Source organism: Hetaerina americana, unplaced genomic scaffold (assembly GCF_022747635.1).
Source record: "Hetaerina americana unplaced genomic scaffold, ioHetAmer1.1.p SCAF_5, whole genome shotgun sequence".
NCBI lineage: Eukaryota > Metazoa > Arthropoda > Insecta > Odonata > Calopterygidae > Hetaerina > Hetaerina americana.
In genome coordinates this window covers 14,871,720-14,888,688 of record NW_027287095.1, presented here as the reverse complement: position 1 = coordinate 14,888,688, position 16,969 = coordinate 14,871,720, and the positions used below count along the sequence as shown (strand labels likewise).

Sequence of the window (16,969 nt, the reverse complement as noted above, 5' to 3'; positions counted from 1 at the left end):
ATGGATTATGGGTGAGATGATTAGAAAGACAGATGAAACAAGGAACTGGAAGACTGTAAATACAGAGTTAGGTAGAAGAAAATATAAAGAATAAAATAATAAACTTAGACAAGAAAACAAATGGAGAAGAAAGAAGTGTCAAGGAAGATTCAGTGCAAGGATATGGAAAGTTTACAGGGAAAGGGTAAAATTGGAGTTCTATACAGGAAGGTTAAAATGCTCTCAGAAAGTATGAAGGGAAAATCCAAGCAAAAACCCAAAGGTAAGTCAGGAAAGCTATTAATTAACCTCTGAAGATTCAAGAGTGATGAATGAAATACACATAGTGAAAGAGTACGGTAAGGATATCAATTTAGACATAGAAAAAGAATATGATGTAGATGAGGGTAGCTTAGGTCCAGGCTTACTCAGTGGCGAGATAAAAAAGCCATTGAGGGAATTGAAATTAAATAAGGCCGTAATGGTAAACAGCATTCCAGCAGAAGTACTGAAAGTTTAAAGAAGAGCTGGGAGGAAGATTTTTTATGGACTAATTCATAGCATTTATGAGTAAAGAATTTGACCAGAAGACTTTGTCAGATCTGTGCTAGTTCCTATTCCATAAAAGGTAAAGGCTACATCATGCGAGGACTAAAAGAGAATAAGTTTGACTTTGCATGCAGCTAAAGTGGTTCACAGGGTCATAAACAAAAGGATGGATAGCAGAGCAAATGATTACTTTGGGGATGATGGATTTGGGTTCATGTAGGAAAGAAGTCCCGTTTTCTCGGTCACTTGACCGTCTAAATTACTGCGTCCAGCTGAAGCTGTTTACAGCATGCGTCTATTGAGGTGAGTTTCTATTTTTTTTTACTTCATTTTAATTTGTTTGCTTGTATTATTATTATTATTTTTTATCATTCTTGTTGATGTCTTTTTAATTTTTTCTGCTATATTTTATTTTTTATTAAACTAGTATAAACATTTTTCCCCTTTTTTTATTCTTCCTTGGTTTAGTTTAATGTAAATTCAATGTGGCACAGGGACATGTGCAGTTGTTCCTATTTTAGGTCTTTTGTGCGTTGTCAAGTCTCCAGGAGAGTAACTCCATAGGTCTATCAAGAGGGGATTTTCGGTGCTTCGTAATGAAGCATCCATGTCCGTAGCCATCTTTTTTGCGATGGTCAGGATTGGCGTTAAATTGAGGTCCTTTCTCAGCTCGCTGTTTCTAATGAACCATGGGGCTCCGACGAATCTCCTAACGATTTTATTCTCCGTCGATTGTATTTTGTTAAGGTAAGTTTTAGCAGCTTGTAGCCATACTGGCGCTGCATAGGTTAGCAGAGGACGGATCATGGCCGTGCAGATGATTTTTTTTGTTTTTAGAAGAAGTATGCATGATGCCATAGCAGTAATGAGGTCACTAATAGAAACAAACATAGAATACAATCAGAATGTATTTACCTGTTTCATAGATTTTGAGACAGCGTTTGATAGAGTGGATTGGGTGAAATTAATGATTGTATCACAGATAATATGAGTTGATTGGAGGGATAAGAGACTTAATCTGCAACCTGTACATGTCTAAGACTGCTCAGGTGTGAGTTGTAGTTGGAGATTGGAATGGTTGGTGTTAGGAAGAGAGATAAGACAGGGTTGTCCATTATCACCACTGTTGTTTAAGGTATAGGTGGAGGAAATGATTAATGATCAAGCTTTAGTTTGCCAGTCAGCCAAAAGGTTTGCAAGTATTGCTGAGCTCATTAGAAAGTCAATAAGATAGACATGGCATCAGAATAAACATTAACAAATAAAGGCTATTTGGTTTTCAAGAAAGAAGAAGGCTAAGTTAAATATTAAAATAGAAGTTAATAAACTAGAAAAGGTGGAACAGTTTACTTCACTTGGAAGTTTTCTAGACCAAAATGGTCACAGTAGTCAGGACTTAAGGAGAAGAATTGCACAAGGCAAAGAAGTTTTCAGAAGGAGGAGGGAAAAGAGCCGAGGTAATATGGTTTAGGCAAAGATTTGGTAATGCTGTATCAACAGAAGGCCAAAAGCTCATCTCAACCTTCCACTTCTTCAGCGGCTGACACCAAGGGATTACCACAAGAAGCAAGTGGATAACAGGTATCTGGAGGATATTGGCCGGAAGCCTCTAGGTTTTGGAAGAGAAGAGGCAAGACTTACAGACTTTCAGAGAGGCACCTGAGTTTCCTACAGATACAACGAAAGTTATCATGGTATCAAACTATTTTCACAGATTTGACCACCGTGATAAATTTAATCACAGTCATATTCAAGAGCTTATTCTTTTTCCGCATGATATGTAATTCTCTCACAAATATGCAATGCCAACAAAAGCAAATAAACCTAAGCTCCAAAAAACATGAACTAAAACACCAACTTTTCATGATTTTGACAATTATTGTGTGATCCATATAAACATGTATGTGTGCATGTGCATGAATGTTCCTGTATAGGAACAAATATATATTATAATGCTCATATGAACTCAAATAGTTGTATATACATATATGACTAGTGCTTGACTCCCAGTCTAGGAGTGGGGAGTGGGAGGGATACAAAATTTTGTTGGCAAGTTCATCTTTGCAACAGATGCATTTCAAAATTTCTAACTTCTCTAAAGCATCGAGCCTTTGACTTTTATTTTCAAAATGAAGAAGTTTAGTCAAAAAGTCACTTTTGTGGTCATTTTTGATGAGGTGTTTTGCAAATAGGGATGTTATGTTCTTACTCTTTACGCATGTTTGGCATTCTTTTATCCTTTCTTTAAATTTTTGTTCTGTTTGCTCAATATACTTTGTGTTACATTCTGAGCCCTTTAATTCATAAACACCACTCCTCTAGTTTTTGGGAACTTTGTCTTTAGTGTGAGAGATCAAGTTCTTAAGGCATGAACCACTGTAAAGGCACATTTAATTTTTTCTTAAGGTAAACTTTTGATTGCTTTTTGAGAAATATCCCCTAGATAGAGTATTTGTTGCCATTTGAGGGTGGAATCTTTTAAATATTTGGGGTTTTAAATGTGGCTTAAGGCTGTTTTCGTAAGTTTCTTCCTGCAAAGTTTATTTATTAGATCTTCTGAATATCCATTGTTTATCGCTTAAGTTTTAATTACATTAAGTTCCTTATTTATACTGAATTTTGACATAGGGATAGAGGCTTTTACCCAAGAATTGACAGAATTTAAATGTGCCAGCAATTGATCTAGTTGCCAATTGGAACCTGTCCATATACAGAAGACATTGTCTACATATCTAAACCAACCAAATACATTATTAATGAGCGGGTGAGCTGAAGAGAACAAAACTTGTTCAAAATTGTCTATATAAATATTGGCCAGGAAGTGGGAGAAAGGCAAATATGTATGGGAGATGGAAATATGTACCATCAAAAATAAAAAAATTTGGGGAAACACACGTCTTTAGTAATTAGGACAGTTCACTAATAACTGGTACTGGGATGGATTTCAGGAGGAGGATATCCTCAGTGAGATTCACAGCTTCCATGGTGGCATGTTGGTGAAAAGGTTCATATGTACAGCAAAGGAAGCAAGCACTTTTTCAGGATGATCTCAGCTTTTTGAAGTGCATCCCTTGCAAGGATGAACTTGCCCAATGAAATTTTGTATCCCTTCCACTCCCCACTCCTAGACCAAGCACTCTTCCAAGTCAACAATTGACACTGAAAGTTGTCATTCTCTTTTCCTTCCTCCCAGCTACATTTTAACCTTTTTACCCCTCCACCCTCCCTTACCATCCCTCTCTACCCAACCACCCCCCTCCCCCGATCAGAGGGTATATGTATATACCAAATTGGCTTCCATGAGAACCACCTGATGATGATGTTCAACGTCGAAACCTGGGTCGTGTTTTTAAATAAAGCATGTGGAATTATGAAGTCAATAATTTCATTTGATTTCAATATATTATGCAAATTCCATAAAGTTACGCCGGCTACAACAAATTTTAGGCCACTAAATAATTAAATCAAGTTAATGGCAATCTTAGATATTTAGTTTGACAACTAACCTAATCACCAAATTCATTACAATGTAATTATTACGAAAGCAACCACTTTCCATACATGTCTATTACATGAAATGCGTATGGCTAGAGGACTGAATAGAGGAGGAGGAATCTGAGTCAAACCATTATTTCATGAATCTATGTCAACCAATCATTGAAACTCATTGTGCTCAAGAAAAAATTATTTAAAACCCTAAAAATCTCTGTGACCACCATAATTTCAAATATCCAACTCATATTGATAAAGTAAGCTCCAAAGTTGCCGCAGGATGTTACCTCCTGAGAGAAATTGGGACCCTGGCCTGCGCTGGTAAGGCTCTCTCAGTTTATCATACATTCATTCATATTTGACTCAAATATGAACCAGCAGGCACTCATATCTTTGTTTGCCCTTAAGGCCACAAAAATGGGCAGTGAGAATCCTAGGTAAAGTTCCAAGGGCATGTAGTTGTAGACCTTACTTTAAAAAATACAAAATTTTTACTATTCTCTACATGTATATTTTCTATTTTATTTGCTATTATTTTTGTGCAGCAAAACAAAACCATGTTCAATATGATAACCAATTCTGTTGCACATGAGGTTGTAATGACCTAAGGATACTGCTCCTGACAGATTGCTATGCTTGCTCCGTTGTTATGTTGGTATCAAATTTCTGAAAATATTACCTAGAAAACTAAGGGAAATAGAAAATTTGTTCTCATTTAAATCTAAACTTTATCAGTGTCAATGCAAACACCAATGCTATACCATGGATAATTCGTGTTCATCTCTCTCAGTAGATGAATGGTTTTATTCTTATTTGCACTGTTACTACTCCTGTTCACTGTTTTATTCTTGACTATCATTTGTTTTCAAACTAAATTGCATTTATGTCTGTCTGGAATATTTTCAATCAATGTGACGTGTTCCATACATGATTAAAACATGTATTTTAAGAACAAATAAACATTAATCAATTTAAGCATAAAAATGCGACTTAGTGTCCAATTTCAGAGTATGTAGAAATTAGTGCTATATCACTATGCCATACGGCAAATTAACTATCTCTTCTGATTTAACTAGAAAATAGAGCATGGGATTGATATATTTTTCACAATAAGTACAATATTACTCCTTTTAAAAGCAGCACATATTTTACCCTAAAATTGGTCTAAATGATGTTATTATTTGAATGTTTAAAAAACATGTAGTTGGCTAATAGTTAAATTTGTAAACTTCATAAAAAATATATCATCACTCAGAAGAGAAGTAACTCGGGGGGGAGGGGAATTATGCTCGAAGACAGTTTTTTGAGGGGGACATGTTTTGCAAAAGCCAACTTTGAAGCATGAGGATATATTTTCAAGTTTTATATGTTGAAAATAATTTTAAATATATTTAGTCTCCTTCTAGAGACGATTTTTTCTTCGTTTTTTCATAGCTTTCAATTAATTTAAAAGTAACAAGTCATTTGGAGTAGCGGTCGTCATGAAATCACTACATATCGGTAAACGTTCCCAACATACACGTAATACTAATATACTCTTAACATTTTCCCAATAAAAATATGATTTGGTTTTAATTGCGATTTTTAAGGCGTATACAATGTTTGCAAGTTTCCCACCTATACAGTTCCAACGACATGGCCAATACTTGTAGAGATTCAACGTGGCAAAACATTTGAGCGAAAAACACAAATCAATAGACGCTAAAAATGAATATATCGCAACCACAGTTGCATCAAAAACCTCTTACAACCACAGTGAATTTCAACGAATGATTATATTAAGATCCATCGATAGTTCTACCACTTATTATATGCAATTTATTTATCCGGATTTCTCATATTTGTAAATGGAATTGACCATTGACACGGCCATATACAATTCCGTATAGGTCATACTAAAAAATGGCCATTCCTCGGAGTTTGGAAAACAAATAACTTTATGAAATAATGAAGTACATACTTGAACGCATATCGTTCACTTCCGTGGTGGTTAACGGTCATATTTACACAGTCTAATCGCTTTTCTACTAGTGATAATTATTGAAAAGAGAGGAAGTTCTTTATTTATCATACCTCTTTGATTACAGTGAATTTTTGTCAAGAACACAGGCACACGAAAAAATTCAAATAAACGATCACCTTTGTTTGGCTGTTTCTTTGGAATTTACGCGACACTAAAATGTCAAAATGTCTTGTACTCCACACCTACTGGGAAAGTCATCTGTAATTATGAGAACTTCAAGTAATTCTATTTAACTCTTCAAAATAACTTTCAAACAAGTTTCATTTTGCGGCCACTTTTACGAAACGATTATCCGAGCCAACAAACACTTCACTGCCATCTATATTGTTTGACTACGTTGACTAGCAGTAGAATAAATATAAGCGCTCGGAACGGAAGAGGATCTCACTGAAGGTAAAAATAATAATTATGACGTATTTTTCGTTAAAAAAGTAAAAAATCTTATTTTTATGTCATTAAAGTTAAATGATGTTGTTCATTCAACTAATTCAGCTTTATGCTCTTGAGGAAAGGAAAGTGTAGACATTTCCAACTCTTGAAATGAAAACAAAGATGGTTGGCTTTTCCAAGGATGTTGTCATTTTTATAAAAATGTATGTATGTCGAACATGGGTGTCTTCTTGGTCTTCGAGGTATTCTTGTTAACAAAATTTGTTACGTTGTATGATTTGACGTATGAAATCTGGCATTTCTTGTTTATAGGTATTAAGTATTAGTGTTGATAAATGGGATACAGCAGATCGCCTTCTCCTAGTCGGCGTCGACGCAGTAAGTCACGGGAACGAGATCGACGAAGAAGACGATCACGAGAGAGGTCTCGAGATCGTTCGCGGGACAGAGATAGAAGGCGAAGGTGATCATTATCTTTGATAACATATTAACTTAACAAGTTCTTTTAGCTAAGTGATGTTGTTAACTCCCCATGCCATTCATTACTCTATTCCCTCCGTTTTCTTTTTTGTCACTCTTAGATCAGCTGATCGCATTGAAAGTGGTGGAAGACATAGGCGATCGTGGTCCAGATCACGGTCTCGATCTACATCTAGAGGAAGAGGGTCTGAGGGAGGCAAACGGTCTTCGTCTCACTTGGCTGAGAGGCCTGCGATATCAGGTAACTCTAGGTTTTGGCCACTTTTATACTGTCAGTTAGTGGCGATTTAAAGGTACCATTCTCGAGCAACTTTCCATAAGGGGCAGTTTTAATTTTATCGTAATTAAGACATTTTTAGTGTCCCATTCGTAATTTATGAATGCAATAATAGTTTATGTATTTTAATGGAAAATGAGATATCGTTCACTCGATGAAATTACTATTAATTGCACCACCTCACGTGCATTTTATTAATGAGCTTAACTTGTGTATTTCAGCCCAAGATTTGGAGGGAAAATCTCCCGAGGAACAGGAAATGATGAAGATGATGGGCTTCTGCGCATTTGACACAACTAAAGGGAAAAAAGTGAACAACACTGAAGTGGGGACAGTTCATGTCATTTTGAAAAGAAAATATAGACAGTATATGAACCGCAAAGGTGGTTTTAATAGACCGCTTGACTTTGTGGCTTAAATTATTATGTGCTAGTGACATTTTTTTGTTATTCTGTTGATTGAAGCGAAATAATCAGTGCATTACTCAGGAGTAACAGTCTCTGCAGTAAGTTGTTCTACAATAAAGCTTCTCAGAAGGTTTTTGACCGAGAGCAATGAACAGCTCTCATGAGAATGGAAGTAGGTGTCATTGAATCATGCAGGTATTCACCCAAGTGTTAAATATGCTCTCTCTTTGTCCGTTGTAACGTACCTCAATCGTATGTGCTATTTCAAATGTCTTGGTATAATGATTTTCAATTAGTAATATCACAGTAGTGTACTCGGTACTTCATAGAGGGTGACTGCTTAGCACAGTGCATTTTTAAATGTATTTTGTTTTTTCACTCTTTAAATTTAAGTTTTTTCAAACATTAAGAAAAATATTCTCAGGCTTACTTTTCAGTGGTAACAAAGTTGATGTTGACATTAATTGATCACACTGTTATTTGCCAATTGAAACTCAGGGCCCTTACATCAGGTAATGAAAACAGTTATCAGCATAGTTTTTATACTTACAAGGCAGAGACAGGTGACTCCATTTTACTCGAATTGGATTTCAGGGTTGAAGTATTTCTCAGTTACAAAATAAAAAGTGTTGATTTTTCCAGACCTGCAATACCTCTAACAAATATCCAGGGATCATTTTCACAGTGTTATCAACAATATTTAATAAATTTGGTAGTGATTTGTACAGGGCTGTTTTTTCTCTCCAAACATATGTGTACATATACATACATCAAGTGTTCTGAAATTATAATTTTAGATGTTCTTGAGAGTGATTAGTGTAACCAGCCTTGGTTGGTTAACACACAGGCATGTTGTGTTATACTAGAAGTTCCCAATAAAACTTCTCCATTTAATATTTCAGTTTATTTCTCAACTACCTAAACATAGTCTTATTCGGAAATAGTTTTTGTTCTTTCAGTGCCTTAGTTCACTGAATTAAGAGCAAAATTAAAATAAAAAAATAAGTTCAATTTAGTTTAATGGCTATGGGAAAAAAGAGCAGATGGTGGGATACCAATGGACATCTTCCTTAATCAAGATCTTAACCTTTGGTTTTCCAGTATTCTATGCTCTACATCTCCATGTTTCCTTCTCCTACTTGCATCTCCATTGATATATTTTATATCTTAGAAACATCTGATATATATATATATATATATATATATATATATATATGTGTATGTAAGTTAAGGAGAAAGTTCTTTCTACTCACTGCCCTGAGTGACCGGCAGTGCTATCGCAGCTCCTTGCCGTTTCCCTTGATTCTGTGTCAGAACTACTTTGCCACTCTTTAAAAATATCTTCTTTCCTGTCTACTAGATGTGTTGTTTAAATCTTAAATCAACCATCAACATCATAACATATGGAGTGTTTGTTTGGGCAACTCCCATGTCTCATTGAATGCTGCAGCTCTTGAGTTATTCATTAATGAGGTATTCAGTAACTTCTTTCTGTGCATGTCCACCCAATGATTACACTGTAGCCAGGAGGCCAAGTTATTTCACCACAATGTATATGCACCAGTTCCAAAAAGCTATACCTGAAACCATGAAGGTAAGCTTACATAAGAAGGATCTCCAATTTTGGCCAAGGAATGTTATTTCTATGAAGTTTGTCAACTTTTGGCCATTGAAAACTTAAGAGAAATAATGACTAAGTTTATAGCTGCTGCTGAAATTAAATTGATATAATCTGATATGATTTAATTGGATATCATACAAATAACCCTCCGTTATTGCAGAAATTCATTCAAAATGGCATGGGGTGAGCAAGTCATTTTGCATTGTTCAAGAGTTCAGCTATGCAGAGCAGCAAAAGTTCATGGCAAGACCCTTGCCATGGACAACTTAGAAGAACCACTGGCCTCTGACCATCCAACCAAGGCCCTCAGGACAATGAATATCTTTGTTGCCTGAGCTGCCCAGGTTCTACCTCTGATGTACGTTCCACCTTGTAATCCGTATGTTATAATAATTATTTTAAAAAGTCACCTTTAACCCAGAGTTGTTATGAATTAAAACAAGTCCATGAGAGCTTTTTCCTTGGTTCTTCAGTATTCAATGTCCACACTCTATGTAAGACTTCATTGGAGTAAGGAAGTTTCTAAATGCAACCCCTTGTGATTGTATGAGAATGCCTAGTATGGGCTCACCATGAAACAGTGTAACTAAAACAATTAAAAGAAATAGGGCAGCTTATGTATTTACATAAAGGCATAATATGAGTAAGTCGCCATTTGCAAACATTGTTATGATCAGAGAATATCACAATTGGCCTTCTTCGGGGTTGATTTGAGTAATTTGTTACCCCCTGCATCTGCCATGCAAACACCACTCTCCCTCAACAATTCCCTCTCACTCGCCCACTTGGCAGTTACCACCAATTTAGCAATGCCAATACCTGTGTAAAGTAGGAACCCAGCAGTTCATTCGCTGAAATGCTTGTTTATTTTCATACATATATGCCTCTAGCACCACGGAAGAAGCAGTGTTCCCTTAGTAAAGATGTTCATCTCATAAAATCTTGAAACATGCACTCATTATTTTGCCCCAAATTGTTTCTTGAAGCCCCCTTAAGCCTCCATGCCATCAAAGAACAAGATCTAGGAAAGGAAAAGCCCATTCATTCTAGCAGCCTTCAGAGCATGTCGAAGTGAAGAAAAATATCTGAAAATATTCAAATCTTGATTTATTCCCAGTTTGAAGGAAAAATGAGAGTTATTGGTAAGACATTAATTATGGAAAACTGTGAAGCAATATCATGCTTTCATGTTGTACCCCAGATTAGAGATGAAGGTTTGTAACTAAATGCACAGAATGCTGGTGGAGGAAATTGTAAATGATAGCAGTTTAGAAATCGAAAAGGAGAACAGAAGTCCTATCTTGAAGATGGATAGATAATCTGGCATCCTCACTCCCATTGATATTCAACAGAGGTAATTCAAGTGAAACAACATTTAACAGCAGAATGATCCTCTAAATGCCTTCTAGTACTGCCAAGTATTCCGCTGGAGAGAAAGGCAAGGAAAAAGGTATCAAAACTTAATTTTAATATCTTCAAGAGGAGTGTGTGTTTTTATGTGATGGATTTAAGAATCATTAGGAAAAATGACTTGTTAATCTTTCCCAAAAATCTTAATCTTTGCATGATGCATTTCAAGAACAATGAATTAAATAAAAACATTCAAATGACCGCTGCACTTATCATTGTTGCCTTTGGAAGGATTATACTAAATGTAACAACATGTGATGTAGAAATCCTCATCTTTTGCCAAATCATTGTTTATGTGTTCAACAGTTCTTTTATATAATCATTCATAGATTTAAACTGAACACTCACATATAATTTGCTGCACTAAGAATTCATGATACTGGTAAACACAATGTATACAAATCAGATGCATCATCACAAATGGTTTTCCTCTAGAAGTGAACTTTTGGAAAGTAGTGGAGGCAAATAATTCACAGTTACCCAAGAGGAACATTATGCTCAGTAAACCAAGAGAAAAATGTTTAAATTGTACATATGCACATCCAATAAGAGTAACACCAAAGACCTGATTTTGTTGCAGTTTATAGTCTAATGCATGTTGGTATTTCATGAAAGGACCAAAAGAAAATCAGCACTTCTAAAGTATGATTTCGCTCCTTAACTGGCATCTCCAGTCTAGCTAAACTGAACCCTAATTTTCAAAATTGGATATTAAGGAATAAAATTATTATTCATTTCATGGACCATCCATTTTCTGCATGAACTGACTAAGTGACTATTTAACATAATTTATCATAGTAACAGTTATGTTGGAATGCCTGCTTCAGGAATGTGAAATAACAGAACCAATGAGACCCTTTGGTTCAAGGATGAACCCTTTCTATGCTAAACAACTTTTGTTACAATTGTCCCAATGTTCAACCTCTGGCTCTCTGAACGGTTGGGGAAAAAGTTTGAGAGGGCTTGTCTTTAAAAATGAAGGCATTACAAGCGGAGATGATTGACTACTTGACAAACAGAAGAAAAGGCAGGAATCGGCAACAGATGGAACAATATCAGTGCCCGAATCAGAGTAAAACCAAGGGCTGGAAAGAACAAGGAGTTTAGCTACAAAAGAAAGTGGACACAATTTTAAATCTCCAAATCTTAGTAACTTTCCAGAATTTTTCTATCATGGCACTGACAGTTTCAAAATAGATTATGATTTAAAATAAAAGTTGGTAACAAGGGAGGAGATAACAGTCTGGCAATTAAGTTAATGCATTGGGAGAGGTAAGCAAGAGTTGGCCAAGGTTGAAAATGTACATTTTACAGAAGGATTGCTGCAAGGGAAGCCCTGGTGCTAGGGAGTATTGTAATGCCTTAGGCATCACAATGGATAGGAGTGTAAGCATACATGGAAGGGGCCCCCCATGAATATATGAACCTTCCCTTTCATTGGGGGTAAGAGGTTGGTTGTTTCTGAGAAGCAAAGAACTCTGAAGGCTGGTGCAGAGATCCAGGTGTGAGACCCTGCCCTTAGCTGAGAGCACCAAATATGACATCAATTATCACCACAGTGTGCCTCAAAAAGGAATGATTAACACTTGTGAAGTATGGTGAAATGATATTTGTAAGGGTTTAATATACTAGGGACAGTCAAATGAAAATTGTACAATAGCAACACTGTTGTTATGTATCGATACTGCAATCGCTGTGGTTGAAGTACTGCTTGGTTCACACAACTCACAGGTGAATGCAGCTGTTCGGTTATGCCTTCGTTTGTGTACATACTGGTCTAGTGCATGGTCCAGTTCAGTTTTCATCTGACTGCCCCTCAAAGCTCTGCAAACAAATCTCATACTGTGCCTCTTTGTTGCCAGCAAAATACAGCCACAATGATTTTTCTTGTTTCAGTAATGAAATTCTTAAAACCAACTTGGTCGCAAACTTCATTTTGCTCCCAGAACTTAGCGATGGAAACTGTTTGGTTGGAAAAAGTTTCTCCGGACTGAACCACCTTTGACCTGTTTCCCAAAGTTATATCAGATTTGAGTCCCATTAGGTAAAGGCAGATGCAGGCATGATAATGGCATTCAGTGAAGGTGCCTTGTTTGGGATACAAGAATAAAATCAAATGTAAACACACTAAGAATAATCCTCCTTCAAAGAAACAGCCTCAAATTTAGCAGATATTGAAATGGAGTAAACAAGAACTTCAACAGTTAAAGAGGAAAGTATTCCACATATTTAAAGTAAATGGTTTTAAAAAAACAACATTTTGTAGAATTTACACCTGGTCTTCTGCAATGTAATCAAGTACACCATGGACTCATTTAGAGGTTCCAATCCATTAGCATGTTGTGAACAGTTATTAATACTGGAATGATAGCAGTTTCTACCAATGCAACTAATCTAATGTTCATTGATTGATTCAACATACCTGATAAAACTAGAATTCCATGGTTTAGAAAAATCAAAAGGATACAGTCATATTCTGTTGTTAAATCTCAAAAACAATTACTTCGTGAAAAATACCAGTTTGCAGAACTTATTATACATGCACATTCAAAGATAGGGATGCAGATCCTACCAAGAAACACCTTGGCCCTACCACATTATTAACCGAATACATTTTTCATCAGCTAATAAATTCTCTCTCTGAACATCCCATCCTATTTCCCCATATCCCTCCCCTAATGTCTTGGTTCACTCAAAGGGCAGAGATATTAGAGCTTATATTTACCAGTTTTCACAAACACAGTATTTCTCATCACCCCTCATGAATAGCCATTTGAATCATTCATTAGAAGGTGTACATTTTGTGTACACAAACTGTACACCTTCAAATGAATGGTTCAAATTCTTCTTCTGTACAACAAGGGAGTCTTGTTTGCTTAAGTCTTGGCATCAAGTTTTTCAGGAGGAATTAAAGGATTAATGCTATATGTTTGTATGCACATTGAAACCTCATTATTTCAATCCCACTTCTTCCAATAAAAGTATGTTATTTGAAGCTATGAACACTCACTAGTCAAAGTTACAGAAATTTGAATACTTTTTAGTGTGCATATTTTAAAAATAACTCTAAAATACTATTATTAGAACACCATCTAGTGCCGAGACTTTTTAGTGTATAGTGATTAAATATCAATCTGAGAATTACTTTTGCAACCAATATCAAGTTTCAAGGTCTACATGTTCAACAAGCCAGAGTGTGATGATTCACGTTGATAATTTGTTCTAAAATCCACTACATTATGTACACTATTCAGTTCCTGCAGAACACAGGATCTCCAGAGGTATTAAAACTCTTGTATTATTCTAATTTTGCTTCCCAAAAATCATATGGATCAGTGTTCTGGGGATTATCTGCATGCAAGTTGCAGAAAGTTTTCTTAATTAAAAGATGAGGTACATACTGGTGCCATTAATACAGGGAGCAGCAAGCAACAGAACTTCCTTTTTTCAAACGCAAAATGCTTTCAAAAAAAAAGGAAGATATGTTGTCGCACCCTGTAGACCCTTATTAAAAAAATTAATGGTTCTTACCGATCTGTCTACATTTGTATGCATATACATATTTGTCATGTCTGTCTTTGTGAAAAGTAATATCCATCCATGTCTACCATATTAACAACAATATTCATTCATACTCAACAAGAAACCATCACATCATCCACAAAACCATAAATCAGTAATGTCGTGTACAAATCCAATTAAAATCGGTATAAGAATTTATAACACATTACCATACTCATGGAAAAGGAGTGGTAAGTTATAAATTGTTTCAAATTGAAACTCAATGTACTTCTAATGAAATGCTTTTATTCATTGAATGGATTTTTTAATGGCAAATATTGTAGTGAATTATCTTTTTATTACATACTTTAATGTACATGGACATTCATTTTAAATAATTTTTTTAGTTTTGAAATTAATATATATACCAGGATTTCCACAATTGACCTTATCCTAGTGCACACCATAACTTCCCTCTCTGAATGCTTCTGAAATTTCCAGTCTTTTTAACTTTAATTATTTCGGAATGGACCAAAAGTAAGAATAAAAACGAAATCCCACAAGGTTAGACCATATATCATGGGAAATGCAGGAGAAAAACACTTCTTACTATCATCTGTGCAAATTGCTTAACTTGTTCGCCAATTTCACTGCACAAAATGACTGGAAGCATTCAGCAATTGTATCTTTGCATTAAGGAGTCTAATGGGAATATAAGATTTACGTCGTAATTATTGTACCGAGTATCCATTACAAGAAAATCATTGTGTAGAATGTTGAATGAAAGAGTGTAGAAAATAATAATGAACAAAATCTGGGAGGGTTAGGTTGGTGCAGTGGCTTGAGTGCCGGCTTCCCACCCTGAGGAGGCCCAGAATTTTAATCTTGCTGGTGGCAGAATTATTCAGTGGTACTCAGACCCTTTCTCTGGTACCATATGGCGAGCACTTCAGAAGGAGTAAAACATCGATTACACTGAACATTTAACTGTAGACCCCTGGGCGCCTTTCATTAAGATTAGGCTAATGCAGACAGACCCTGGGTTTATCTCCACCCTTCCCCATTCCAGGAACATCCTCCCTCTCCCAAATTCCTCCTCAATGGTGCAACTGAGCTCAACCCTCCATAATTGGATATGTAACAATAGATTATAATGCATTATGTTACTAGGCGAAGGCACATAATATGGTATTTTGAGGAAGACTGGAAACTTTTGATTGAATAGGCAAACATTGAATGCTATAAAAGTGAACTGTGAGAATAGTATGGAGTGTTTAAGGGTGAATGGGCACTTGGGATGGCTGGTTTGAAATGAACCACTGATTGGCACAAGGTCACCATATGTGCACAGAAAAATGTATCAGAGATGGTATTTGAGAGTAGGGTAAATGTATTTGTGATGACTAGTGATTCAAAGCTACTTGTTCACTTCACCGATGATTGCTGATGGAGAGTACACAAGATATATAGAGAGAGAGCAGAGGCAACAAAAAGAATGGGATTGAGGGTAAAGACATTCAATAACTCAGCAAGTACACTATGAATTATATTTATCTTTCTGCTGAAAGACTGTCAGCAGAATCTGAAATATGCACAAAAATGTTCATCTAAGGTAGTGATTATAGCAGCACATTGAAAAGTATTTCTTTTCTTGTTACCACATGGCAGCATAACTTGTGTATGCCATGTACATAATTGGCACTTATGCATAAATGCTGAATAATTACAGTGAATGTGAGGTACTTCATCCGGAGTATGTGCAGCAAAAATTAGGTAAAACCGATGAAAAAGTGGGTCATTAAAGAATGTGGAGTGCATGTACTGGTAATAGACAAGTGCAGAGCACATTGATTTAGTCGTGTAGAGAGAGAGAATGGACAAGATTAAAATTACCCTACAGATATATGAGAGAAAGTTTGAGAGATGAAGGGATGGGCTGAGAAAGTCTCATAGGTGAATGTGGTCGAAGAGAGTCTGACCATAAGGGATATGAGACATGTCAGGAAAAGAAGAGCATGTAAGAAATAATGCAGAAATGTGATGGAGAATAAAGAGGTATGGGAGGATAGGGCAGTGAGGGAGAAATTAGTCAAAGGGAGGGAATTTTCTGGAATAACCTACAAATAGGAATTTGACTATATACATATGCAAGAATTCCACAGGGTGCAGATCATTTGCCTTCACTGAGAATGGTCAGCGAGAGTGATTCTTACAACAATGTGGAATTCTCACATTTGTGAATGCACACCAACAGGCGACTCCATCAAAGTTACTGTTGAAGAATTTTCTGCAGTCTTCAATTTTTTGACTTTCCCTACTCCAGAATGAACGGCATAAAGAGTGTGATATGTATCCATATGTTTTATCCCCACGCTTAACAAAGTTGTGCATAGCCAATGATTAAGCATGCCCACAAGATGGAATCTTCATAAATAAGAGGCAGTGGTAAAGGGAAATTTTTGTCATCAATTTTTGACCCAATTTATCATTCCAGTTTTCTTTTCCCTTTAAAAGTCAAAATTTTGAGTTTAGAATGTAGCTAACTAACATATTAATGAATACATCAGAATATCAGATTTATATCTTTCTCTTTTCGTTGCTTGTTCTGGGAATCAATCATGTTATTCTTGTAAAGGACAGATTTTACATGCAATAAAAAGAAAAATGCTAGTTATTCCACAGTGAAGAAAATGCCAATGGTGTAAAAAAAATCTCTTTCATTTCCAGAAGAGGAGACTGAAATTTTGATTTGAATGAGTGTTGGAAACAACTTGGAGAAGATGGCTCACCAATGATGGACAACGAAACTCTGCGAGGACTTACACTTTGTCAGCACATCA

At 35.9% G+C, this 16,969-nt stretch overlaps 1 protein-coding gene across 2 annotated transcripts; it reads left to right on the top strand.

The window, feature by feature from the left end:
• The first annotated feature begins 6,376 nt into the window (after positions 1 to 6,376).
• ytr (U4/U6.U5 small nuclear ribonucleoprotein 27 kDa protein yantar) lies at positions 6,377 to 8,491 on the top strand. 2 transcript variants are annotated; one of them, XM_071591957.1, is made up of 5 exons: positions 6,417 to 6,436; positions 6,536 to 6,636; positions 6,746 to 6,896; positions 7,015 to 7,154; positions 7,412 to 8,491. In XM_071591957.1, the coding sequence occupies exons 3-5, from the start codon at positions 6,769 to 6,771 to the stop codon at positions 7,606 to 7,608; spliced, it is 465 nt and encodes a 154-aa protein (XP_071448058.1). In that variant the 5' UTR covers positions 6,417 to 6,436; positions 6,536 to 6,636; positions 6,746 to 6,768; the 3' UTR covers positions 7,609 to 8,491. The 2 variants fall into 2 exon arrangements, with proteins under 2 accessions (XP_071448057.1, XP_071448058.1); XM_071591956.1 differs by lacking the exon at positions 6,536 to 6,636 and having other exon boundaries at positions 6,377 to 6,436.
• Positions 8,492 to 16,969: the final 8,478 nt, after the last annotated feature.